Source organism: Cricetulus griseus, chromosome X, assembly GCF_003668045.3.
Source record: "Cricetulus griseus strain 17A/GY chromosome X, alternate assembly CriGri-PICRH-1.0, whole genome shotgun sequence".
NCBI lineage: Eukaryota > Metazoa > Chordata > Mammalia > Rodentia > Cricetidae > Cricetulus > Cricetulus griseus.
Genome location: NC_048604.1, coordinates 6733171 through 6758974, shown reverse-complemented (window position 1 = coordinate 6758974; position 25804 = coordinate 6733171). Strand labels below are relative to the sequence as shown.

General features: G+C 38.8%; 1 protein-coding gene across 9 annotated transcripts in view; it reads left to right on the top strand.

The window, feature by feature from the left end:
• The first annotated feature begins 1359 nt into the window (after nucleotides 1–1359).
• The window catches only part of Fmr1 (FMRP translational regulator 1), a 41275-nt gene continuing 16830 nt past the window's right edge, over nucleotides 1360–25804 (top strand). For 3 of the 9 annotated variants that reach the window (XM_027433404.2, XM_027433405.2, XM_027433399.2), the window contains exons 1-9: nucleotides 1363–1627; nucleotides 15051–15103; nucleotides 18296–18389; nucleotides 19347–19418; nucleotides 19828–19976; nucleotides 21387–21480; nucleotides 21568–21684; nucleotides 23773–23943; nucleotides 24053–24131. In XM_027433404.2, coding sequence (XP_027289205.1) covers nucleotides 1577–1627; nucleotides 15051–15103; nucleotides 18296–18389; nucleotides 19347–19418; nucleotides 19828–19976; nucleotides 21387–21480; nucleotides 21568–21684; nucleotides 23773–23943; nucleotides 24053–24131 — 880 coding nt within the window. In that variant the 5' untranslated portion in view covers nucleotides 1363–1576. Of the gene's footprint in view, nucleotides 1628–15050; nucleotides 15104–18295; nucleotides 18390–19346; nucleotides 19419–19827; nucleotides 19977–21386; nucleotides 21481–21567; nucleotides 21685–23772; nucleotides 23944–24052; nucleotides 24132–25804 lie in introns of all 9 variants that reach the window. The other 6 variants (XM_027433403.2, XM_027433402.2, XM_027433407.2 and 3 more) reach the window with 5 other exon arrangements.

Sequence of the window (25804 nt, the reverse complement as noted above, 5' to 3'; positions counted from 1 at the left end):
GCGCGCGTGCGTGCGTGCATGCATGCGTGCATGTCATGCGCCACAGCACATGTGTGGAGGTCAGAGGATAACCTCTGGAGCCAGAACTTGCCTTCTACCTAGTGATAAGGTCAAAGCAGGGTAAGGCACCCTAATCCGTGAATTTCTGGGGACTCGACTCTGTGTGAGTGCTTACTTAGACTATATACAGGCACTGCTAAGTCCAGCTTTACATGGATCCTAGGGCTTCAAAAATTCAGAATTTTGTGCTAGCATGGCAAATGCTTTAACCACAGTTTTGAAAAAGTTCAATTTTGCTCATCTAGTCCTGTAGATTCCAAGTTCAATGATGATTCTTTTCCTTACAGTGACTCACTAGCACTTAATACCAGTGCTTGGCACATGGTAGTCATTCAATGAACTCCTCAGTTGGATACAAGCCTTCTAGAATAAGGGAACATAGTTTAGGCTGGACACAAGCCCAGTACAGAGGCCAGAAGAAAAAAAGTTAGGCTTGCTTCTGCTGTAAGAAGGTAAAGGAAGAGAGCTGCATGCAAAGGGCACAAAGATGTACCTAGACAGGCTACAGGAATGCTTATTCATGTTCCCCCTCTGGTATAGGGCACACATACAAGAGGTAGAAGCCAAATTTAAGGAAATTAGAAAGTGTTTAAAACATTCTCTTTCTCTTGTATTTCGAATGCCAAGTGAAAGTATGAAAGTCAAGTGTGTGGGCCAGCAGTGTCTGAGAAAGGGATATTGTCCTGTAGTCCTGACACACCCCATTGCTCCTCAAAAATTACAGGATGTACCGACAATTCTTGTCCACATTGCTTGGTAGTACAGTGGTTTAGTTTGCCTTCTGGTTGTATGGGTCCCAGAAGTCAGAGTCCATGTGCTTAGCACTGTTGTAGATCAAAGTGACCCAAACGAATGTACCAGTTTTCTTGACTGCCCCTCCTGCTGCAACCTCCAGATCAATCAGGTCGACGCTACTGCTGAGAAAAATCTACCCAAAGCCCCTGCAGCCCACTTGGGCCCCACGCTCCACCACTGGAGGCCTTTTCCCACGGCATCGCTTCGTCCTCTACAGACAGGGTCTCTGGACCCAGCCGGCTGACCAGAGGCAGCCCTACCTGTCACCACCCTTTGCGCTGCTTTCCCGCCTTGCCCCGAGCGTGCTCGCCACAGGGTCCGCCCGGTTCCCTTGGGCCGGTTCCCAGGAGGGCGCATGCGCGTGCTCGGCTGCCCAGGGCGAGCCGAGGGCGGGGCGGCTGGGGGGCCGAGCCCACTGTGAGGCGTGGTGTGGCTGGTCACGTGATGTCGTTTGACTGTTTACACGAGGCGCGGGCCGAGCGCTTGGCCTCAGTCAGTCAGGCGCTAGGCAGCCTTTCGGTTTCACTTCCGGTGAGGGGCCGCGCCTGAGAGGGCGGGCGGCGAAGCCAACGGACGGCGAGCGCGGGCGGTGGCAGTGACGGCGGCGCCGCTGCCGGGGCCGGGGGGCGTGCGGTAACGCGGCGCGCGGCGGCGGCTGGGCCTGGAGCGCCTGCAGCCCAGCTCGCGGAGGCGGGCTCCCGGCGCGAGGACGGACGAGAAGATGGAGGAACTGGTGGTGGAAGTGCGGGGCTCCAATGGCGCTTTCTACAAGGTAAGCGGCCACTGGCCAGGCCGGCTGCTCGGCCTCCTTCCCTCCTTCCCTCCCTCCCTCCCGCTCTCCCTCCCGCTCTCCCGCCCTCCCTGGGTCCCGGGCGGCGTCGGGCAGGCCCCGCGGGCGCGGCGTGCGGTGGCTGGAGGGACGCGGTGGACTCGGGGCCTGGCGCCCTCGGCCGCGCTGCACTCCCGCCCCAGGCCCCAGCGCACGGCGCAACTCGAAAGAGCGCGGGGAACTGAGGCCGTTCCGGGGCCGAGCTCCGTCCGCGGAGCGGGAGTGCGAGCATGGGGGATCCGGCCCGACTGGGGCCAGGGCGAGCGGGCGGCGAGCGGGCGGCGAGCAGGCAAGCGGGCGGGCGAGCGGGCGGCGGCGGGCGGGCGGCAGCGGGCGGGCGGGAGGTGGCAGCGGCTTAGTCCTGCTCGCCCAATAATCCTCTCCCGGCGGGGTCCGGGCCTGACACGCAGGCGGGGAGCCCCGGAGATTGGGGGGCGCCTCAGGCCGGCCGCCGCCTGCCTTGCCTGGACGGCCGTGGGCAATCTGGAGTCCCGGGGTTCCGTCCACAGCCCCGCACTTTGGAAAGCTCCCCTGTTCTGGGTGAGGGGTGCGGGGGGAGCCAGAAGCGCTAGCCAGCCCGGAATCACAATGGCAACTGATTTCTAGTGGCCTCTCTTTGTGAATTTCGAAGCTGGCTTTTAGACCGAAAAGTTTGTGGAAGCTCATGACATCCCAGAGAGCCATTAAAGAAGCGGGCCCGCGGTGATGGCCACGGCCTCCTAACCTCTCTCCAACCGGGAGAAATCGAGGGATTCCCCTGTCTCCGCTGTTGAAAATATTAACAAGTCTGCTTACTTAATTTTTTTCTCTGTTTTAAGTGCTCAAGGACGCGGATATATACGACAGAACTTCGGGAAATTAACTGGGAATATATGATTGCTAGTGAATTTTACCAAGACTGTTTGGAATATTTGTTCTGCTCTCAAGTGCATGAACTTGAGTATATTGGCTTTGACTTTTGCGATGGTGCAGTGGACTGTATTGTTAAGGTTTTGAAAAGGCATTCACGGAATCACTGACAGTTTTATTACATTGAATATCAGGTAACATCCTATGTTTTAGAAGGAACCTGAAGATATTTATAAGTAGCTGTGGCTCATAAATGTACATCTAGCAATATTTTAAATCTCCTTTCTTGAGTGTTTATAACCTCTGTAAGACCCCACCTCAGTAGAATATTTCAGTAATGGAAGGTGCACATGGAGGGAGCATGGAAAATAGCTATTGGCACTACCCAACAGTTTTAAGTTTACCGTAGAATAACTTGGACATTTCAAATGGGACGTATGTGGCTAGAATCAGGAAACTGACTTTAATAAATTACGCCTTTACCAAGTTTATGGATAAATTTCATCAATGAAGAAGGTATGCAAAATACTAATTTATAGCACAAAAATCCTTTTGTAGTGAAGGAGACATGAATAACACATCATTTATTTTATTAATTTTACCTGTGTATTTATTTTCAATTTGCTGTGATAAAAATTATTTCAGTTAGTTTTGGTTCCTTTGCATTAGATTTCTAGATTCTAGAGTGACAGTTTTAGTTACTAGAGTTGGGGCAGTGAGACACAGATGAGCAAGGGATAATAGTTAAGTATTTTTGTTCATCTCTAATACCAGCTTAGATTTGAGTTCACTGTGAGTGGCTTCTAATGAAGTTGGCTTGCCATGGATGACAAGTAGCCTATCCTACTCATTGGCTCCAGTAATTTGCTTGCAAACTGACTGGAATTTTTCTTAAGTACTCTGTTTTTGCTATTAATCCCCTTGTTTTTTCTTGGCTTTATTTTTCAGCGACATCTTAATTTGAAGGTGAACAAAAAAGGAATGGATTGTAGATTATCCTTTTATTACTTGAGGGGCAATGTAATACTTTGAAAAAAATGTATGTTGATTGCTGTTGTGTTTAAGTCTATTTTTAAAAACCATTTCAACTGGTTTATATGAAGGATATTGTCTATACTGGAATAGGTTTAAATTTTACATCGCTTAGAATATTGGCTATGACCAGATAAAGCAAAGTGGAAGCATGCTAAGTTGCTTTTGAGTAAAGTAGACAACAAAGGTGTATAAAGACCAGCATAGAAAAACTGAAGACTTTGTTCATTAAGTTGATAGAATTAAAATTTTAAAGCCAAACAAGTCAAATTGGGTGTAATTGAATTCAGTCTTTGATTTGCTTACCAGAACTACTATATTCTGAACGATAGTTGCACATACTCTGAGCACATTAAGTTTGCAGAATAACTTTGTAAAACATATGCTAGGAATGATTTGATTCTTTCTTTAAAAGATCACTAAATCCGGCCGGGCGTTGGTGGCGCACGCCTTTAATCCCAGTACTCGGGAGGCAGAGGCAGAGGCAGAGGCAGAGGCAGGCGGATCTTTGTGAGTTCGAGACCAGCCTGGTCTATAAGAGCTAGTTCCAGGACAGCCTCCAAAGCCACAGAGAAACCCTGTCTTGAAAAACCAAAAAATAAAAAATAAATAAATAAAAGATCACTAAATCCAAGATTCCCAATTCACAAATCATGCTTTTGGCATGCTAAGAGCCAGCTAGTTCTATTTTTTCTTTGGTGTTTATTTTTCTAAACTTTTATTAGATTTATTTGTGACTCTGGGGGTATGTGTGTCTGTGTGTATCCCATGTCACACTTGCAGAGGTCAGAGGACAACTTACAGAGGTTGGCTGTCTATCTCCACCATGTGGCTACTGGGGATGGAACTCAGGTCTGTAAGCCTTTACCTGCTGAGAAGTCTCAAGACCAGGCCCTGTTTTTGGTGTTTATTTTTTAAAGTTGGAAGTTAGATTCAGTAATCATCAGAGCCTCTACTTTTAAGCTTTGGTATTTCTTTAACCTAGAAAAAGTTGGTCACATGTACTAGTTTTGAGCTCTTCAGGCATGCTATTTAAAATATGAAGACACTTTGATTTGTATCTCATATGATCTTCACAAAGCAATTTGCTTAAGCCAGTAATGTTGCAATACATTGGAATATATCTTTATTCTAGGAGCATCTGACCCTATAGTTTTTTTGTGTGTTGCACTTTTGGTATGTTCAGAATGATAATGAGTTAACTTCATTTTAGATGTAGAATGGGTACACATAGTTCCAGGTTTTGTATGCCAGTATGAAAATGAGTAAATCATGTTGGAGACATGATACAAAACTTTTTTAGAAATAATTCATTTAACTTTATTTTATGGGCATTGGTGTAAAGGTGTCAGATCCCCTGAGGAGTTAGACAGTTGTGAGCTGCCATGTGGGTCCTGGAATTGAACCCCAGTCCTCTGCAAGAGCAGCTAGTGCTCTTAACCTCTGAGCCATCTCTCTATCCTGATACAAAACATTTTAATTTCAGTTAATAATGGCTAGTATCTAATTAATTATCATGTGTGCTTATGTAAATATGCTACCATACATAAATATCGTTTGTTTTAAGCTTGGCATCTGAGAAAAGACTCTTTAATGTAGTATTGTTACCATAGGTAGTAGTTAATGAATACGAAATGTATTGTATAGTCAAGACATTTTGAATGTGAGGCATGGTGGCTAACATCTGTAATCCCAGCACCTAGGAGGCAGCACCTAGGCTGGTGGGGCTCTAAGTTCCATGCCAGCCAGGGATACATACTAAAATCCTATCTTTAAAAAATGGTTTTCTTGAAGTCATTAGTGCCCAGCATGTCATTTTAGCTCAATTGACTAGTAAAAATCAGTCTTTTATCACAAATGAACTTTCACAAGCTTTAGAAATTTATAAACGTACATAAAATGCACATAAACTCACATTCATGGTTTTCTTTGAAAGCCAGCAAACTTCTGAGTATGAATGTTGATTTGAATGTTGAAAAAATTGATATAAATTACCACATTTTATCCTCCCGACGATATAAATTACATTTTATCTTCCCAAATCTACATACCCTTTTAAAGATTTAGTATCTTTATGAATGTAGCACCCCACCTTGGAAATGTGCATTTTCTGATTCCATATTCACATACTCTAATAACCTCTAATTTTCAATCATATGCAAAATCCAACAGTGTAGTACTTGGGAATTCAGGTTCTGGCCCACTCTGGGAGATGATTGCAGTCATGGTTATGGTCATATTTACCAGGTGTGGATTCCTTGCCTCTATTACTTTCTTCCACTGTTTCATTTACATAAGGATGGAACTATATAGGGAGATGACATAGATGATTGCTAATGCTTGTCAGGGTGCTGAAAGTTTGGATCTGGGATTTGAAATCAGACTTTTGACAATGAAGTGATGAAATTTAGCTTGAAGAAATTAAATGGATTCTGCTCACTTTTCAATTTCATTATCTTCGCTCATACTTGTTGACATTGCCTTAGCATCCCATAAGTACAGTTCTACAACTGTACTTTAACTGTGGACACAAAGATGTCATAAATCTCCAGTTTATGTATCAGTTTTCTTTTTTTAATAACCCTTCTGGTTTGAAATCTCCTGTAATTTTTGCTATAAATTCTTATTAAGGAAAGATGAAGTCACAAATCTTTGAGCCTGTTGTCAGATTTGCTTTTGTTACTTATTCAAGAAAATTGATAAACCTGAAAAGCTATGTAACTTATGTGAACAACATATAAACACCAAAAAAAAAAATAACAAGTCAGTGGATACTGTTTTTCTTTATGCTTATGTTGTCTTTGGTCAGGGTGAGTTATATTTTCCTTAGAATTTGTGTAACAAAGTGTTGCTAAGCTCATTCGTTTACATTGCTAGTACCTACATGTGAAGGGAAAGAATAAAACTCACTTTATACATGAAGCTTTTGGTTTGAACTGGTTTGGTTTGATTATATGCCCCTGTACTCTAGGAGGGATTTTTTTTGTTTGTTTTTCGAGACAGGGTTTCTCTGTATTGTTTTGGAGGCCATCCTGGAACTCTCTCTGGAGACCAGGCTCTGGCCTCGAACTCACAGAGCCCTCTGCCTCCCAAGTGCTGAGATTAAAGGCGTGCACCACCAACACCCAACTCTAGGAGGGATATTTTAAAATGATGTTAAACTTTCTCTGCTTTACACATTGTTACAAGTTTCTACTGATAATGTAACATTTAATTGGTGCTTATAGAGCTACATTGAAACAACTTAGAAAATAACCTCTTGTGACCAGTTCTTTCCTATTTTTAAGATAGTTTATTACCTTTAAGTTTTTTTTTTTTTTGATTTGTTTTGTTTTGTTTTTCTTCGAGAAAGGTTATCCTAGCGCTCACTCTGGCTACCATGCTGTCCTTGAACTCACAGAGTTCTGCCTGCCTCTGCTTCCCCAGTGCTGGGATTAAAGGCGTGTGCCACCAACGCCCAGCTTAAGTTTATTTTATATGTATGAGTGTTTTGGTAGGTATTTGGAATCTAACTGGGATCCTTTGGAAGAGCAGCCAGTGCTCATCATGGAGCCATTTTTTCAAACCCCTAGTATGACTTCTTCGCACATCTTAAAAGCTAAGATGTGCGAAGGAGTCCAGTGGGAATAAAAGTTTACCCAAATAGGGCTGAACTTTCTGTCTTTTTTTTTGCATCCATTTAATAAAAGTGTTTGAATTAGATAGATCTGGCTATGATGACTTAAACTTTCTGTTTTTCCCTTGGTAAATAACCTTGGAGTATTTGGTCAGAGCTTATTATTTTTTATCGCTTTTCTCAAACCCTCAAGTCTTTTGTCACATTTTTCTTCTTCCCAGAGTCAAAGTAGCCATTCAGTATTTAGTAACTTTGTGGAAGTATCCCTTTCGTTGTCTGTCTTATTTGTAAGTCTTTATTTGACCTTTAAGACTTTCATTTACTTTTCCAAATAGCAGTCTGAGGATTCTGTCATGGTTATGAATGGCTAAATCTCATCTCTGTTTAGGAAAACATTAGCACTATTGAGTGACTGACATCCTGTAGAGAATATCAATCTCTAGTCATCCCCTTAAGAGCTTCTGGTTTGATAGCACCATTAAAGCCTTTTCTAAGTATATGGGGAGAATTTAGCATCCCGAAATACAAAGGTGTGATGCTATTTTGTTTATGAGCTAAAAAAGCTTGCCTGAAGATCAGAGTGCAAAGCTAGCCACACTAGTTAGCCATAGAAGCAGGCAGTGGTTGCCACACCTCTAATCCCAGCACTCAGGGGACAGAGGCAGATGGATCTCTGTGAGTTTGAAGCCACCCTGAGCTACATGAAATTGATCCAGTCTAAAAGAGAAACAGAACTCAAAAAGATGATCTCAGCACTTATAATCCCTCGCCTTTAATCCAGCACTAGGGAGGAATATAAGGTGGAAGGAGACAGAAGCAGTCCAATCTGAGGTTTGGGAAAGCAGTTCAGTTTGAGGAGCAGGGCAGTCTGGAGATGAAATCACAGGATAGGATCTCCCTTTTGGTCTGAGCATTGGTAGAGGTGAGAACTTTCTGGTGGCTGGCTACTTGGCTTCTCTGATCTTCAGGCAAGCTTTATTTGTTAGATCATAAACAAAATAACACCACACAAAGGCATTTATGGTTCTGTATCTTTTATGAAAATTACATGTGTGAATAATTTCATCACGTTAAGAAGCTGGTCTGGGTCATTACTTTAAAAATGAGGAATCTCAGGTTACCAGATACTGCAGCTGTTGCATGATAGAGCCAACCAAGATTTTGAGTCTGTATTTAATTCACAACAAAACTCAACCTGAGTTCTCTGATCTCAGTAATAGCCCTACCTCTCAGATGCAGTGAAGCACTCTTTGGGCATCCATCCAATCTTCCATTGAATATATCATAGAAATCTTATCAGCCTGTAGTTTTTACAAACACCCACTTAGCATGATAGGAAAAAATCGCAGCAAAATGTTTTCTAAGTTGTAGGTGAGGTGATAGCTCTCTAGAGGAACCTAGTGAATGTTTTAAGAGAGAGACAAAGATTAAAAAGCATCGTTGGAAGAAATATGATGAAAAGACAGGAATATATGGAACCCGTGGAAGGAAGGCTGAGTGAGGCAACCCAGTCACAAAAAGACAAACATGGGATGTGCTCACTCATATGTGGATTTCAGACATGGAGCAGGGGATTGCCAGCCTACAGTCCACACTGCCAGAGAATCTAGGAAGCAAGGAGGACCCCAAGGAAACATGGTCCCCTGGGGAAGGGGAAAGGGACAAGAGCTCCTAAGCTAATGGGGAGCATGCTGGGGGGAGAGGGAGCTAGGAGAATGAGAAGGGGAAAAGAGAAGGGGAGAGGAGGACATGAGGGAGCCTGAAGGTTGAGTCTGGGGAGGGGGGAAGGATAGAGGAGAGGAAGATAAGAGATACCATAATAGAGGGAGCCATTATAGATTTAAAGAGAAATCTGGCACTAGGGAAATGCCCAGAGATCTGCAGGGATGACACCAGCTAACAATTAAAGCAGTAGTGAAGGGAATACCTTAAATGCCCTCCCCTGATAATGAGATTGATGACTACCTTATATGCCATCCTAGAGCCTTCATCCAGCAGCTGATGGAAGCAGAAGCAGACACCCACAGCTAAACATTGAACTGAATTAGAATCCAGTTGCTGAGAGGGAGGAGTGATGAGCAAAGGGGTCATGACCAGGCTGGTGAAACCCACAGAAACAGCTGACCTGAACAAGGGGGAGCTCATGGACCCCAGACTGATAACTGGGAAGCCAGCATAGGACTGATCCAGACCCCCTAAACATGTGTGTCATGTGTGTCAGACCCCCTCGGAAATCTATGGGGCCTTTGGTAGTGATCAGTATTTATGCCTAGTACACAAATGGACTTTGGGAGCCCACTCCACATAGAGGGATACTCTCTCAGCCTAGACACACTGGGGAGGGCCTAGGCCCTGCTCCAAATGCTATGACAGACTTTGAAGATCCCCTGTGGAAGGCCTCACCCTCCCTGGGGAGCAGAAAGGGAATTAATGGGGGCAGAGGAGGAAGGGCGGATGAGGGAACTGGGATTGACATGTAAATCAATGTCGTTTCTAACTTAAATTTTTTTTAAAAAATGGAGAAAAATAAAGACCTTAGTGTGTGTGCAGGTCAGAGTCCACTGATAAGATTCCTTTACTTAGTAATGCAGCAACCAGAAGGTATTACATGCCTTCTGTATTCAGTTAATATGCAAACTGTGACTGAAAATGACTGATTTTGAAACAATCATGCAAATATCTATACATAGATAAGGCGCATTAACTCAGAGGCAGTGGCCCTGTTGGGATGTGATGATTACTCAAACTATTTCTCACACTTCATCCAGAATTACATTCAAGGACTGTGAAAACATATTTTTGCCTTTTTTCTTTTTTACTTTCTCTCTTTTTTAGCTATACCGTTTACAGCTCTACTTTGAGAGAATACTTCATTTTTAGGAAATAGGCAAATGTACTAAATGCATATGATTAAACTGGATAATAACTTAGGCAAGTAGGGAGAAAAAGAATACAGCCATATAGTCATAAGACTTTGGCTAACTTTTAAAGAGTGCTTTTATGGTTGGATTGAAAACTTTTAACCCTTGTAAATGTTTAAGTAGTATTTGCTACAATAGCCAGTGAGCTATCTGTCGCTCTTGAACACTCAAAATATGGCTGGTGAATGGGTGACTGAATTTAATTTTAATTAATTTTAATGTAAATAGCCACAGATTACTTATGGTTAGCATAGACAGCAGAGTTTTAGGCAAAGACTTTGCAAAGGACAATTCTTCACGCAGCTGTACCAAAGTTTACTTTAGTAATTGAAGAGTTTAAGATTTTCAGTATATAATGCGATGTAAAGAACTAGTGTTGTGCTGTTTCCAAGATATGCAAACATATTCAGCAAGGGTGAATAAGCAGTTACCTTTCCTTAGTAAACAAATGAAGGATAATGGAAGTCTTGATTTTAGTTGGGAGTTGAATAATGTCTGCCAGAAATAATACTAACTTGGTATTAGCTATTGTGTGAGGACAAAGGACATCCTGACATGAAATGAGTATCCTTCCCCTTCTCCATAAATTTATTCTATGGTATTTAAAACCAAGAGCCTGAGTGAACACTTCCCACAAATTTTAATTCAAAATCAGGCACCTTTGTTGTTAAATAGGGCAAACAAACAGTCTCTTAGCACACTGGAAGCATGCTTGCTTATGGAATAGGGTATATTCTAAAGTATGATGAATAATACTGTACTAGAGTTGTTAGAATGTGCTAGAAAGATGTTAATAATTTAAATAAATCTAGGAAATAAGCAAAATTAGATGGATAGGAAGAAAATTTGTGTTCCTCATCTTTTACCCCTCTAACTATATGGGTATGTATACACATACGTATATACGTGCATGTGTGTATGTGTCCTTATACATTGTTGTGCTTGCTTCCTGCATCTTTTGGCCTCATGTTCCACATTCCTGTAATTTCCAACTGTCTGGAGTCTCCATTGTATCTTTGGCTTCACATCATCATTCAGGGGCTCCCTATAAGGATTTTATCCCTGGTACACATATTGCTTGCTTGGACTCTAATATTTCTTTTGCAATTTGGGTTGAAATGTCCATAATCTTTATTTTATCTTTTAAAGCAGGTGAATCATCAAGGTGTGCTACCAACACCATACTGGTGAAATGAATCGTGGGGAAATAACTTTGCAGGTCACCCAGTATGAGCGGGATTCCCTGATGCTGCTGTCTTCTCAAAGGAACATTTATTGCTTGACTTGTAGATATCCATCCGACCCCCATTCACATACATATGAGTTAAAAACCCATTCTTCCTTCATTGTCTCAGCCTCTGTTTTTTTTTTTTTTTTTTTTGTTTTTTGTTTTTTGAGACAGGCTTTCTCTGTAGCTTTAGAGCCTATCCTGGCACTCGCTCTGGAGACCAGGCTGGCCTCAAATTCACAGAAATCCACCTGCCTCTGCCTCCCGAGTGCTGGGATTAAAGGCATGCACCACCAATGCCTGGCTGTCTCAGCTTTTTTACTGAGGACTTATTTCCAGTTTCAAGCTGCTTTTCCTTATCTGCACTTTCATTCTTGTTCTCCATCCTCCACTGTCTTTGTCCAATTCTTCCTTAAACTTCAAGGGTCAGTAGAAATGTCACTGTTCCAGTATATCTTCCCTTATCAAAATAACAGCAATGCCAACAAACATCTTTTTTCCCTGGCTGGGAGAGGACCATCTTAGTCACCAGTCCACTTAATAGATGCTCATTGAGTTTATTCTAAGTATTTCCTAAGATTATAGTGTATAAACTAAGTTTAACTTAGTTTTACTTTCAATCTGACATGAAACCTAAAAAGCAAATAGAAGATAGATAACTAAAAGGGGGGAAAAGGACAATAGAGCACTTATGGAAAAGTTACAACTTACCTTTACTGTTAGGCATGTGGTTCTAGAACAAGTTTATCAATTCTTTAAAATGTAGCCTAAACAATCTTGCCAAAAGCAATCTACAGATTCAATGGAATCCCTATCAAAATCCCAGCACAATTCTTCACAGACCTTGAAAGGACAATACTCAACTTATATGGAAAAACAAAAGACCCAGGATAGCCAAAACAACCATGTACAATAAAGGAACTTCTGGAGGCATCACCATCCCTGACTTCAAGCTCTATTATAGAGCTATAGTCCTAAAAATAGCTTGGTATTGGCGCAAAAGTAAGAATACTAATGGAATCGAATTGAAAACCCTGATACTAACCCACACACCTGGGAATACCTCATCTTTGACAACGAAGCTAAAACTATACAATGGAAAAAAAGAAAGCATCTTCAACAAATGTTGCTGGCATAACTTATTCGGACATGTAGAAGATTGCAGATAGATCCATGTCTATCGCCATGCACAAAACTTAAGTCCACATTGGTCAAAGACCTCAACATAAATCCAGCCACACTGAACCTATTAGAAGAGAACGTGGGAAGGACCCTTGAAAGAATTGGCACAGGAGACCATTTCCTAAACATAATGCTACTAGCAAAGTCACTGAGATTGACAATTAAGAAATGGGACCTCCTGAAACTGAGAAGCTTCCGTAAGGCAAAGGACACAGTCAACAAGACAAAGTGGCAGCCCACAGAATAGGAAAACATATTCACCAACCCCACATCTGACAGAGGTCTGATCTCCAAAATATACAAGGAACTCAAGAAGCTAGTCATCAAAACAACAAATAATTCAAAAAGTGAGGTACAGAACTAAACAGAGTTCTCAATCGAGGTATCTAAAATGGCTGAAAGACACTTAAGAAATTGCTCAACATTCTTAGCCATCAGGGAAATTCAAATCAAAACATCTCTGAGATACCATCTTACACCTGTTAGAATAGCTAAAATCAAAATCACCAATGACAGTTTATACTGGAGAGGATGTGGAGAAAGAGGAATGCTTCTCCACTGCTAGTGGGAGTGCAAACTTGTACAGCCACTGTGGAAATCGGTATGGTAGTTTCTCAGGAAAATGGGAACCAGTCTACCACATGATCCAGCAATTTCACTCTTAGGCATATACCCAAAAGATGCACATTCATATCACAAGGACATCTGTTCAACGATGTTCATAGCAGCATTATTTGTAATAGCCAGAAACTGGAGGCAACCTAGATGCACCTCAACCGACGAATGGATACAGAATGGGGTACTACTCAGTGAAAAAAAAAAAAAAACAATGGAGTCTTGAAATTCTCAGGCAAATGGATGGAACTTGAAGTTCCTGAGTGAGGTAACTCACTTACAAAAAGACAAACATGGTATGTACTCACTCATATATGGATATTAGACATAGAGCAAAGGATTACCAGCCTACAATCCGCACCTCCAGAGAAGCAAGGAAACAAGGAGGACCAAAAGAGAGGCATACATGGTTCCCCAGTGAAGCGGAAAAGACAAGAGCCCATGAACAAATTGGGAGCATGGGGGAGCGGAGGTAGGAGAAAGAGGAGGCAAGAACAGGATCGGGGAGAACATGAGGGATCAGGAAGATTTTGTGGGGAGAGGAATAGAGTAGAACAAGAAGAGACACATCAATAGAGGGAGCCACTATAGGTTTAAAGAGAAATCTGGCACTAGGATAAGGTATGGAGATCCAAAAGGATGACCCCATCTAGGAACCTAAGAAATAGTGGAGAGGCTACCTTAAATACCCTTCTCCTATAGTGTGGTTGATGACTACCTTAAATGCCATCCTAGAGCCTGCATCCAGTAGCTGATGGAAGCAGAAGCAGTGGTCCACAGCTAAGCACTGAGTCAGGCTCCTCTAATCCAGTTTCAGAGGAGGAAGAATGACCAACAAAGGGGTCAAGACCATGCTGGGAAAACCTGCAGAAACAGCTGACCTAAGCAAGTGGGAACTCATGGACCCCCATCTGACAGCTGGGGAACCCACGTAGGACCAAACCAGGCCCCCTGAACAGCCTTCATCCAGTAGCTGATGGAAGCAGAATCAGGCACCCACAGCTAAGCACTGAGCCTTACTCCTGGAATTCAGTTGTAGAGAGGGAGGAGCGATGAGCAAAGAAGTCAAGACTGTGCTGGAGAAACCTACAGAACCATCTGACCTGACCTATTAAGAACAAACAGACCCAGCATTAGACTGAACCAAACCCTCTGAATGTGGGTGTCAGTTGGGATGCCTGGGCAGGCTATGGGACCTCTACTAGTGGAACCAGTATTTATCCCTAATGCACAAATGGACCTTGGGAGACCATTCCCTATAGAGGGATACTATTTCAGCCCAGATACACAGAGGAGGGCCTAAGTCTTCCCCGAAATGATGTGACAAACTTTGGTGATCCCCCATGGAAGGCCTCATCCTTGGGGAGTGGGTAGGGTGGTGGATTGTGGGGGTTGTTAGGGGTCATGGGAGGGAGAGGGAAGGGGGAGATTGATACGTAAGATAATATTTTCTAAATACAAACATAGCCTAAAGAGTACCTCTCACTTAATAGTCAATACTGAATTGTAGCCATCTCTTTGAGATGCTAAACTCTAAGAAAATTTTTCTTATTTAGTGTTGTAACTATTTGTATTCCTAAACAGTACCTGGCAAAATAGATATGGTGAATCAGTGAACATCAGAAACTTATATTTCAATTAAAGATCCATTTTAATCTGTTTTGTTTTTCTGTTGCTTTTTAAAAAAAGTTTTTGGAGACAGGGTTTCTCTGTGTAGCTTTGGAGACTGTCCTGGAACTCGCTCTTGTAGACCAGGCTGGTCTCAAACTCATAGAGATCTGCCTGCCTGCCTTTGCCTCCCGAGTTCTGGGTTTAAACGTGTGTGCCAATACCACCTGGGATTCATTTTATTCTGAAATATCTCTAAAATTTAATTTAATTGGTCTTCAAGCTTAAAAGTTAAGTTTTGTATTTTTCTTCCAGGCATTTGTGAAAGATGTTCATGAAGATTCCATAACAGTTGCATTTGAAAACAAGTAAGTTTCTCACTATATAATCTTAATGTTGAAGACTTTGAATGTTTTATTCCTTTTTTCCTCATTTTCTTAAAATGAAATCTTGCTTGAATATTTCTCCTATTACTAAACAAGAAGTTCCAAAAGAACCCATTATTAATCAATGAAAGGCTCCTGTTTATGTCTTCAGAGCTCCTTAATGTAGTCTTGATCCTTCCCTATGTTCATTTGATTATGAGAAGGCACGGTTTTCACTACTAGTATTTGAGAGTTTAAATAGGAGAAATATTTGTAATTTTATTAAAAATTGAAAATGTACAAATTTGTGGACATTTATAACAAAAATGGTTGTAGTTTTTACAGTATTTTTTAATTATATAGTTTTACCAGAAAAAAAGTTTCTACATTTGGTTACTTTTATTTTTCATATATTTTCATTAGTAATTATGACAGATAATCCTTACTGCTTTCTGTTTCTAGATCATAACAAAACTTGAAGATCTAGGTATATGAGCTGTGTGAAAAAGTCAATAGTGTAGGTATTATCATTTTATTGGGGGAGAAAAATCTATTCACTAAATTTGAGTACTAATAAAGGCCTTTTTTAGTCGTAGCCATTTGAGACACTGAAGTAAATATAAATTTGGTGCTGATATTAGTATTTTACTAACTGTGGAGAGTGACATTTAGCTTTTCTGTACGATGGTAATTAATAGTACATTTACAGCAGGCTGAATCTGTAAACAATAAAGTGCTATGGTGATTGCTTAGAGCTTGTTAGGGGGTGGGAGAGAGGCTGTAACTAAAGTATAGAAGAATTTCTTTTGTGCTGATAACAATGTTCTACATTTAGCACTAACAATAATTGTATACATCTGATAACAAACTACACACTATAGAATTGTACCTTTAAATTGGTGAATTATGTGATTTATTAATTATATCTCAGTACATCTCCCAAAATGCAGTCTGACACAGATACTGAGCAGTAAATACAAGTGCCTAACTTCTAAAATATTAAGAGCAGACCTGCAATTCACTGTCTAGAAAAATCTGAAATTAGACTGTAAGCACAGATAACTTTTAGCTAGGAGCAGGACAAAGTAGTAACCTTTGATGCCTGATACACATTTAGAAGGACACAGATGAGAGGATTGAGAATAATAAACCCTGTGCCATGCTTTATATTAATACTGTTAGTCTACAATACAAGTTTAAGTAATAAAACACCTTTCTCTGAATTCCTAAAGACAAAAATTCCATAATTGCCTTTTTACTTTTTCAAGGATCTATCATTACATAATAGACAAGTATAATATTATACCTCTACTGAAGGAATCATTGATAATTTGGGGGATATGGTTTTTGTAATTAAACTTTTAACTATGTGCATATAGGTATATCTATGTGTAAGTGTGTTCAGCATGAACACAGATGTTGATGAAGGCTAGAAGTATCATATCCTCTCGGGAACTGGAGTTAGAGGCAGTTGTAAGTTGCCCATCAAATGTGCATTCTTTAACAGCTCAGCCATACTTCTAGCCTCATTGTGATTATACTTTTATCTGCTTATTTTCTTCACTAGTGAAATACTGTTTTCCAAAATAGCCATTTTGGTTTACTACTCTTAGTTTCTTCTGTGACCTGTAAACTATTAAGCAGACTCCTTGTTGTTTTTTATGTGTGTGTGTTCTCTTTTTTTTTTCTTTTTCTGCTGTCCACGTAAAAGGGGTGGGGGTGGGGCAAAGGGAAGAGAAAGATTCATTAAGAAAGCATGAAGAAAAACACACACAGTATTTCATAGAATAGAATTCTTTCAGTTCGGAAGAATAGCTTGTTTAGGGTGCTTAGTTTTTAACCTTCCAGATTTAACATCTTTGAACAGTAGACTTGAATCTCTATCTCTGTATGTAAAGAATTAGTCATTGTCACTTCTTTGGAACCAAAAAATTTAAATTTACCAATCAATTTTTAACATATTAAAAGTCACTAGTTATCAGTAGGTATAAAAAGGATGTTCTGTTTTATTTTAATTACATTTTTCTGATATATTCATAAGTCACAGAGAAGATGCATTCTGATTTCATCACTCAACATAATTCCACAAATTCTGACTTATTTGTCCTCTTATATAATAGTTCTTCTTTATAAACAGAAATAAAAAAGACAAATTAATATTCCTCCATAGTGTTTTACTAAAGTGTCCTTTACCAAAATATGGGCATTTTATGAGTCTGAAAATGTTACTCAGCAGTTAAGGATGCTTGATGGAATTGAGTTCCCAGCACCTGACACTCTAGTTCCAGGGGATGTGATACTTTATTCTGGCCTTAGTGCATGCACATACACAGTCACACGGCATGTATATAAGCACAGAAATTTTTAAATAAATATAAAAATGTGTGTTTTACACAGAACAAATCTCAGTGTTTTCTTATGGAAAATGACTGCTACAGTGATTGAGTCATCCAGTGTCTTTATGAAATTGGTTTATGAATGTCTTTGCAAGTAAATGCAAAAATAATATTGGCATCTTAAAGATATTCAGTATTATTTTAAATTAAGAAATATAGACAATTTAATTGTAGTCCTGTAGGCTATCTCCATTGGGTTTCTGTGGTTTAGGAGATCCCCCTACCAACCCAGTCCATGCTAATACATCATACCGATCAGCATCCAGCTACCCATGGCAAGAATTGACCACCTCGTGGGATCTAAAATGTAAAGGGGGAAAAGTGAGTTGAGAATGCTAATGTGCTGACTGCCATGTTGCTTGGAAAGTAGAGGACAGTTCTTGTGGTTGATGGAATGTGGTTGCAATTATTTTGCAATTAGAACTATGTTGATGATATTACTAACAATCAATTACCAATACTAATTTAAGCATCAAAGGAATTTCTATTATGGACTTAGGTTTTAAAAGTCTTAGAGTTGAAACTATTCGATGAAAACCTTTTAAATAATAGTTTTGATCTGTTGTGTTTGGAGAAATTCTGTGTGGAAACACAGGCTGCTATGCTGCATGGAGACTTTGTTAAAATGTCTGTACAATGCCATTATGCACCACTCAGCAAAAACTGGCCATTTGAAGGCATTTGCTTCTTTAAAACAAGAAAGAGTCACACTTAATCAAAGTTGATTGCAGCATGGACACTGTTTCCATTAAACACTAGAAGCATGTCAATCAAATAATGATATTTTGTTTGTTTGCAGCTGGCAGCCAGACAGACAGATTCCATTCCATGATGTGAGATTCCCTCCACCTGTAGGTTATAATAAAGATATAAACGAAAGTGATGAAGTTGAGGTGAGTTCCAGCAGCCATGAAATAAGAACTGCCCTCCACATGCGCACCCATACACTTACATCATTAAGTAAATAAATGCGTTTTTGTTTTTTCAAAAACCCTCTTCTGTCAACTTCCCTGTGGGCTGCATGCTGTGTAAAAGCAAGGGGCAGTTTCTGTTTCTGATTCTTTGTTTCTGTGTCAAGATTTTGGAGGGGTAAAGAAAACTATTTTTTGTTGTTATTGTTTTTGTGTTTTTTTTTTTAACTTATTTGACAGGTAAGATACAATAAGATGCCTCATAAAACTTACCTGAAGAGCTAATGAGATTGCACAGCAGGTCATGACACTTACTTTCTGTTAACACCTATTTACTAGTGTCTTTACAAAAGATTCTATGCTACATATTGCAACTGAACTTTGGAGTGGTTTCCCAAGAGATAATTATTAGAATTGTGTACAAGAGCCAGAAAAGTGATATTCAGAAGATTGCCAGCATAGATCTGTCCTTTTTTATGTAGAAGAAGAGCAGCAAGAGTAGCCTTCAGGAAAGATAAAGGCCAGTCCCCTAGTGGGCCAAGTGATTAGTGAAGTTAGTGAACAGGTAGTTGGAGCTGGCGTCTGTAACTTTGGATTAGTTTTACTTATGAGAATAAAACAATGTGTAAATGATTTCAGATACTATTTTGTAGCTCATTAAGTACCTACAGAAGAGAAATATAACCATGTTATGGATGTCATATTTTCTCAAGTTTCCATGTTGAGAGTATTACTGACAGGGCAAAGAGGTAAGCAAAGTGCTTTTAATAGTAAGTTCTCAAGTTGTTTCCAATTACATATCTTCATCTAGGTCAGTATATAAGTACAGTTTGGTTGAAAGCATGTGGCATATGATTTCAAACATATATGATATGTCTGATATATGCTGGTTCTGAATTATATTAATCATAAATTTTCTGTTTTGTAATTTTTGTGTAGGTTTATTCCAGAGCAAATGAAAAAGAGCCTTGCTGTTGGTGGTTAGCTAAAGTGAGGATGATAAAGGGTGAGGTAGGAAAATGGATATTTGTTCATACTATTTACATGTTCTAAACCCAGGTACTATATTTTTATTTTGGTATCTATTTTTAATTACTACCTAATTTTAAGTCATTTTATGAAAATGTTTTATTATAGGTTTATTAAATACTATGTGTTTTCATTGATAAGGTTCCCCCTCCCCTAAAAGTTTGTATTCAAAATGATTGTAACAGTGAGGCAGGGTGATCCATGCCCTTAATACCAGCACTCAAGTAGCTACTATAGGATCATCAGGGGTTCAAGGTCATCCTTGGCTTCATAGCAAGTACTAGGTTAGCCTGGGCCATTATGAATTCTTGTTTTAAAAAATTGGAAAAGGTATTACATTTTTGTGTTCTTTTAAAAATATAGTTAAGAATGACTTTTGTTTTTCCCTCAGTTTTATGTGATAGAATATGCAGCATGTGATGCTACATATAATGAAATTGTCACAATTGAGCGTCTACGATCTGTTAATCCCAACAAACCTGCTACAAAAGATACTTTCCATAAGATCAAACTGGAGGTGCCAGAAGATTTACGACAAATGTAAGTTGGTATACAAATCATGCTCTATGAGAAGATGTTGGGGACATGCAAAGTTATGCTTTATACAGACATACAAGTGCATGCATGTTTGTATAGGGTACTAATTCAGATTGTTGGCAAAAGTAGTTTGGTTTCAGTAGAGAAGAAAAAAAATTGTTTTTTCCTAGTTGTATAATCAAGCAAGTCTTGTATTTGTTTAAGCTTACCTTATATATAGCTAAAGTGTATAATATACATCAAGTTCTCTAAACCAACTTTTTCAAAAGCTTTTAAAATTTTGAGAATGACAAAATTATAATTCCATCAAAAGTCACGACTACAAAGTTAAAGCCAAAGAGGCTGGGAAAAGTCCTGACTGTAATCTTTTACCTGGAATGATGTTAAACACTTCACATAAGAGTGTGATTCTTTTAAAGGTACAGTAAATCTGATACAGACTTCTACCCTAGATAAATGTCAGATTATTGTTCAGAATACATACACATCCTCTTTAATTCTAGAGATGATGTATGCAAGTCATTGTTTACATATTTCTTGCTCTTTTTTCGAAATAGTTAGCTGCTTTTGTTTAAAAGAAAAAAGAACAAGAAAAATCCAGATGCCCTGTGACTTATCTAAGTTTCAGTTTGGCCCATGAAAAATATCGACTTACATGTCAACCAAATCCAAAATTATACAGAAGAAAGTGATTCCCTTAAATGTGGCTTCTTCAGCAATCTAACCCTAATAGCGATTCCTTAAGAACATTAACCGTTTAGCCAGGTGTGGTGTGCATGCTCGCAATCTCAACACTTGGGAGGTAAAAGCCAACTTCAGTTCCATAATTTAAGGCTAACGTGGGATAACATGATGAGACCATATCTCAAAAGAGGGAGCGGGATGAAAAGCTAGGGCTCATGTGATGACTCTACAGTTGTCCTTGCTGTCACATCTCACAACCTGAGTTTCATCCCTGGCTTTCAAATAGTGGGAGTAGAGAACCAACTCCAATAAGTTGTTCCTTTACCGCCTCATGCATGCCATGACCCACACACATCATGTGTATTCTCACATACACCATGCATGTGCACATATAGGGACACACGGATAAATAAATAAATGTTTTTAAAAATAGCTAGGAGAATGCAGAAGATGGAGGTGATGTAGATACAGTGCCATGTATGAAATTCTCAAAAATAATTTTTAATTAGTTGCTTTTTTTACCCTTTCTTTATTGTAACAAGTGTTTGCTTGGACTATTTCAAAGATGTGTAAAAAATGAACATAACTTGCAAATAGATCAAGCATTTTGCAATAAAAGAAATTTGGTATGAATCCTTGATTCTTCTTAGTGTAATTCTATCTGTCTATATTTGTGGTAGTGTCTGGTGAGCATTCATGTTAATGATGAATATTGTCTTTCATTTCTAGGTGTGCCAAAGAATCGGCACATAAAGATTTTAAAAAGGCAGTGGGTGCCTTCTCTGTAACTTATGATCCAGAAAATTATCAGCTGGTCATTTTGGTGAGTGTTTTTTGAATGGTACAGCTTGGTTTATTCCATTTAGGGCGTCTGCTTTAGTAACAATGTTGTTAACTTTAAACCACTCAGTCCATCAATGAAGTCACCTCAAAGCGAGCACACATGTTGATTGACATGCACTTTCGAAGTCTGCGCACTAAGCTGTCTCTCATTCTGAGAAATGAAGAAGCCAGTAAGCAACTGGAGGTATGTTCTTTCCCTAGCACTTTTGGCAAAGCTGTCCAAAAATAACTGTATAGTTCTTGTTTACTTCCTGTTGCCCTATAGTTTGGAATATTAAATTATTCAAAGTATAATCATACTAAAGTTTTCATGCCTGATGTTTTGAAGTTACACAGCAGTCATGTGTTTTAAGGAAGTTTTGGACAATTCATTTTTGCCAAGTTTGTCAAAGCTGCTATAAAGTGAGACTGCTTCTTCTATGTAACATGTTATCATTAAAGTACTAGAGAGTATTTAAATATCTAATCTTATTCCTTTCATTATGTATGTTTATCTCTGTTTAAAAGGGTATAGAACTTCTTCATTCTAATTGGTTGTCACTCTTTAAAACTCCTGTCTTCAGATTCCTGCCAGAGGCTATTTCCCTAACTTACTATTTCGTCTCTTAAGGTGCATTTTATCTACTTTTATTAATCCTCCAATAATTGCCATCACCATACATTTATTTTCATTGATAACTATCTAGTACTTCCATCCATTACCATAGAAATTAAATGGATTTTATTTTAATGTGCCAACTCAAGTAGATTGCTGTCAAATTGAAGAGGCCCTCATCATTATTCATTTTGTTAGGGGAATTGTCAGTTGATAAAGCAAAACAAAGGGGGAGTTTAAAATTGCAGTTAAAAGAAAAGGTAGTCAAGGATGTGAAAATTGCCACTTTTCAACTTGATGTGTGATTGATAAACTCTTAACAGGAAAGGAAAATTTTACTTTTGTTTTCCAAATGGCCGCTGAGGTCTGATCTTTTTTTGTTTTTGTTTTTGGTTTTTTGTTTGTTTGTTTGTTTGTTTGTTTGTTTTTTTGCTCTCATTCTTTCTTGATGGTCCCCCAAGTTCACAATGTGGTTTGTTTAGTGATTTTTTTTCTCATAACTTAGGCCACAGCAGTCTTCTTAATTTCATTGTGAGTATTAAGAAAATACCTCTTCCTAAGCATCTAATTCTTCTTGAATGCTCTTTGCCATACCTTTAGTTTACGTGTGTCCATAAATTATCAATGGAAAGAATGAACCAGGCTAATGAGTCAAGATCCAAAAACGTGACTTCTTGGAAAATCCTAGAATATTTTGTACACTTTACTACTATTACCTTTAAAAATAACTATTCTTCTTTTAAAATTGCTTACATTAGATATTTTCATTCATTCAAATTATCAGGTGTGTTGAATAATGATAAACTAGTGTGCATGCCTATTTTCTTCACTACTAATATTAAAGGGGTTCATATATCCTTATAAGAAATACCCATTTTTCAACATGAGCCACTAATATGTTTGATTTTCATTAATGGCATGCTAGAACTAAACATTCAGTTTTGGTATGCTACTTAAAGACAGTGATTATCCACATGTGTGGGGTATCATTGGAACTTAGTTTTGTCATTGATGAAGAGTTCATTGGGGATCCAGATCACAAAGTCTTACAGACTCTGATCACGTATGTGAAACAAATTTGAGAAATCTATATTCTGTAAGTGTTCACTTAACTGATAAGCCAGAAAGTTTTAGAATTCTTTTCCTTAAGTTTTGTGTTCTTTTAATGCCACATTTCAGCAAAATGCTTAGATCCACCATACCTGGTGATGTATTATGAAAGTGACACCATTTCTAGAAAAAGTACTAATATATCTATAATAAAAGTGCAGTGAGTAATTTTTTTTCCTTAAAGATGGTATTTTTATTTTGTTACTTAATTTCATTGAGTCTGTCAGACCAAGTGAGCTGTTTTTTAATTGGGATTATTTTGTCTGCTTCTTAATTATTAATTACATTGTGGATATCATTGAATAACAAAGGCAGCCTTGCAAATAGGTTTTCAAAAGTAACCTTGAAAAACTGTCCACAAGCTCTTTCCTGTTAACAAAAAATGTTTTAAATGGCACAGACTCAGTAGCCTAAAAAGAACTTATGTGTAATTCTAAAATTAGTTTTCAAATAAAGCAATTTATAGGACCCTGATATATAGGGTCAAGATAATTTACATGGCTGGCCTAAATAAAATTGTCTTCATAATTGATAAAGTATGTTCATCAGTTGTGCATTTCTCTTTAGAGTTCAAGGCAGCTTGCCTCAAGATTTCATGAACAGTTTATTGTACGAGAAGATCTGATGGGTCTAGCTATTGGTACTCATGGTGCTAATATTCAGCAAGCTAGAAAAGTACCTGGGGTCACTGCTATTGATTTAGATGAGGATACCTGCACATTTCATATTTATGGAGAGGTAAATATTTCACTATATAATCCAGTTCCCCTGCAAAACAAACAAACAGTATTTCAAATGATGTATCTTTTTTGTCTTTGTACTACACCCACTCACCCTGCTTTATTAGGATCAAGATGCAGTGAAAAAGGCTAGAAGCTTTCTGGAATTTGCTGAAGATGTCATACAAGTTCCACGTAACTTAGTAGGTAAGTCAAAAATAACTATTAATATATACCACAAATAATTCTGTACACAACTTCTGTATCACTTAAATCTCTTTCTCTCACTAAGAAGTGTAATCTAATTAGAGCAATTTTTTGAAATGTAATCTGTTCTTACAGTGTATAGAAAATACATACTCAAAGATTCTATTTTCAGATATACAAGAAATACTTTGTTCAGACCTATAAATGTCTAAAAGGATAAATTTTACCTAGACTCCTTATATCATTTTTTATTATAGCCTTTAATTTTTTTCACATGAATGAAAATTGAGGCTTTGGTGATATTTGTTAAATGATATTTGTTAAAGTGATAGCATTCATTAAATTTGAAAGATAAATTTAATTCCTAGTATCCTAGGAATTTTATGGATTCAGTGGTAATTCTTCATTTTAAATTGATTAATACTGTTTCCTAATCATTAGTGTGATTAGTGTTAGAATAGGATCTTTTCGTTGGCATTCCCAAATAATTCAGCTATGTTTGGTAGAACATACCAAAGGTATAGCTTTATATAAAAACCATAAGAAAAAACAAAATGTGTTTTGAATTTATAAATAAGATTGGGGCATATCACCTCTTAATCTCTTGTAGGAGTTTAAAATGAACAAACTTCCTATGTATTTTACGTACATAGTTTAAAATATTCATAGGCTGCATTTTATCAAAATAGAATCATAATCATCTTCCAGTGTCACATAGACAGACAGACAGGTCTTTTTCAAGACCGGGTTTCTCTCTTGAAACAGAATTCTGGCTGGCTGTCCTAGAACTTGCTCTATAGACCAGACTGTCCTCAAACTCACAGAAATCTGCATGTCTCTGCCTCCTGAATGCATTCCAGCATTCCAGTATCATTTAAAAAGTACTAGTAATGTCCCAGCATCCAGGAGACAGGCAGAAGAATCACAAATTCAAGGACAGCATAGGGTACATATAGCAAGACCCTAATTCCAAAAACTGGTCCCAGAGTCATGGTATATTTCCCATTAATAAAAAGAGCTTCAAGGTCAAGTACAAATACTAGCAAAGTTAGTAGCTGACATGTACACTAAAACAGAAGTTTGTGAATATAGTGTTACTGTGGTAGCACGCATCCAGTTGTGTAGAAGATCCATGCCTAGAATAGCACAGGATGACGTGATTATGATAGAACTGTGGGTGTCCTTTGAAGTTTATTTGCATGGCGCTGTGGTAGGGGAAATGCTTGGCTGTATTTGGTAACTGTGTGACTTTGGATATCTGATTTAGCCCTTGAGAGGAGAATCTTTTTTTCTTCACTTACCATGTATATGAATGTGGTGATAGTCTAGCAGCTTAATGGAGGTGTGGGTACGGGTAGTACAGTTCTGGGCAAAAGAGGAAACTATATGTTCTCTTTTGTTTATCTATAGCTACTCCATTTCATTAAAACAATTATAGTACATTGTTTCTTTGGAATTTGGAAGTAACTGCAATATAGGATTAGACTGCTAACAAAAAGGAAAGAGATTATATCTGTAGACTTGCATTCAATGTAGAGGATGTTTGAAGTTATTTTCACCAGAAAGCCTGTTGCAGTAAATCAGTCTAATTGAGTTCTCTTGTTGTGTTTATACTTTTAGTAAATGAGAGAATTCTGTTTGGGGGAGGCATGCCATAACACTGGGCATTCTGG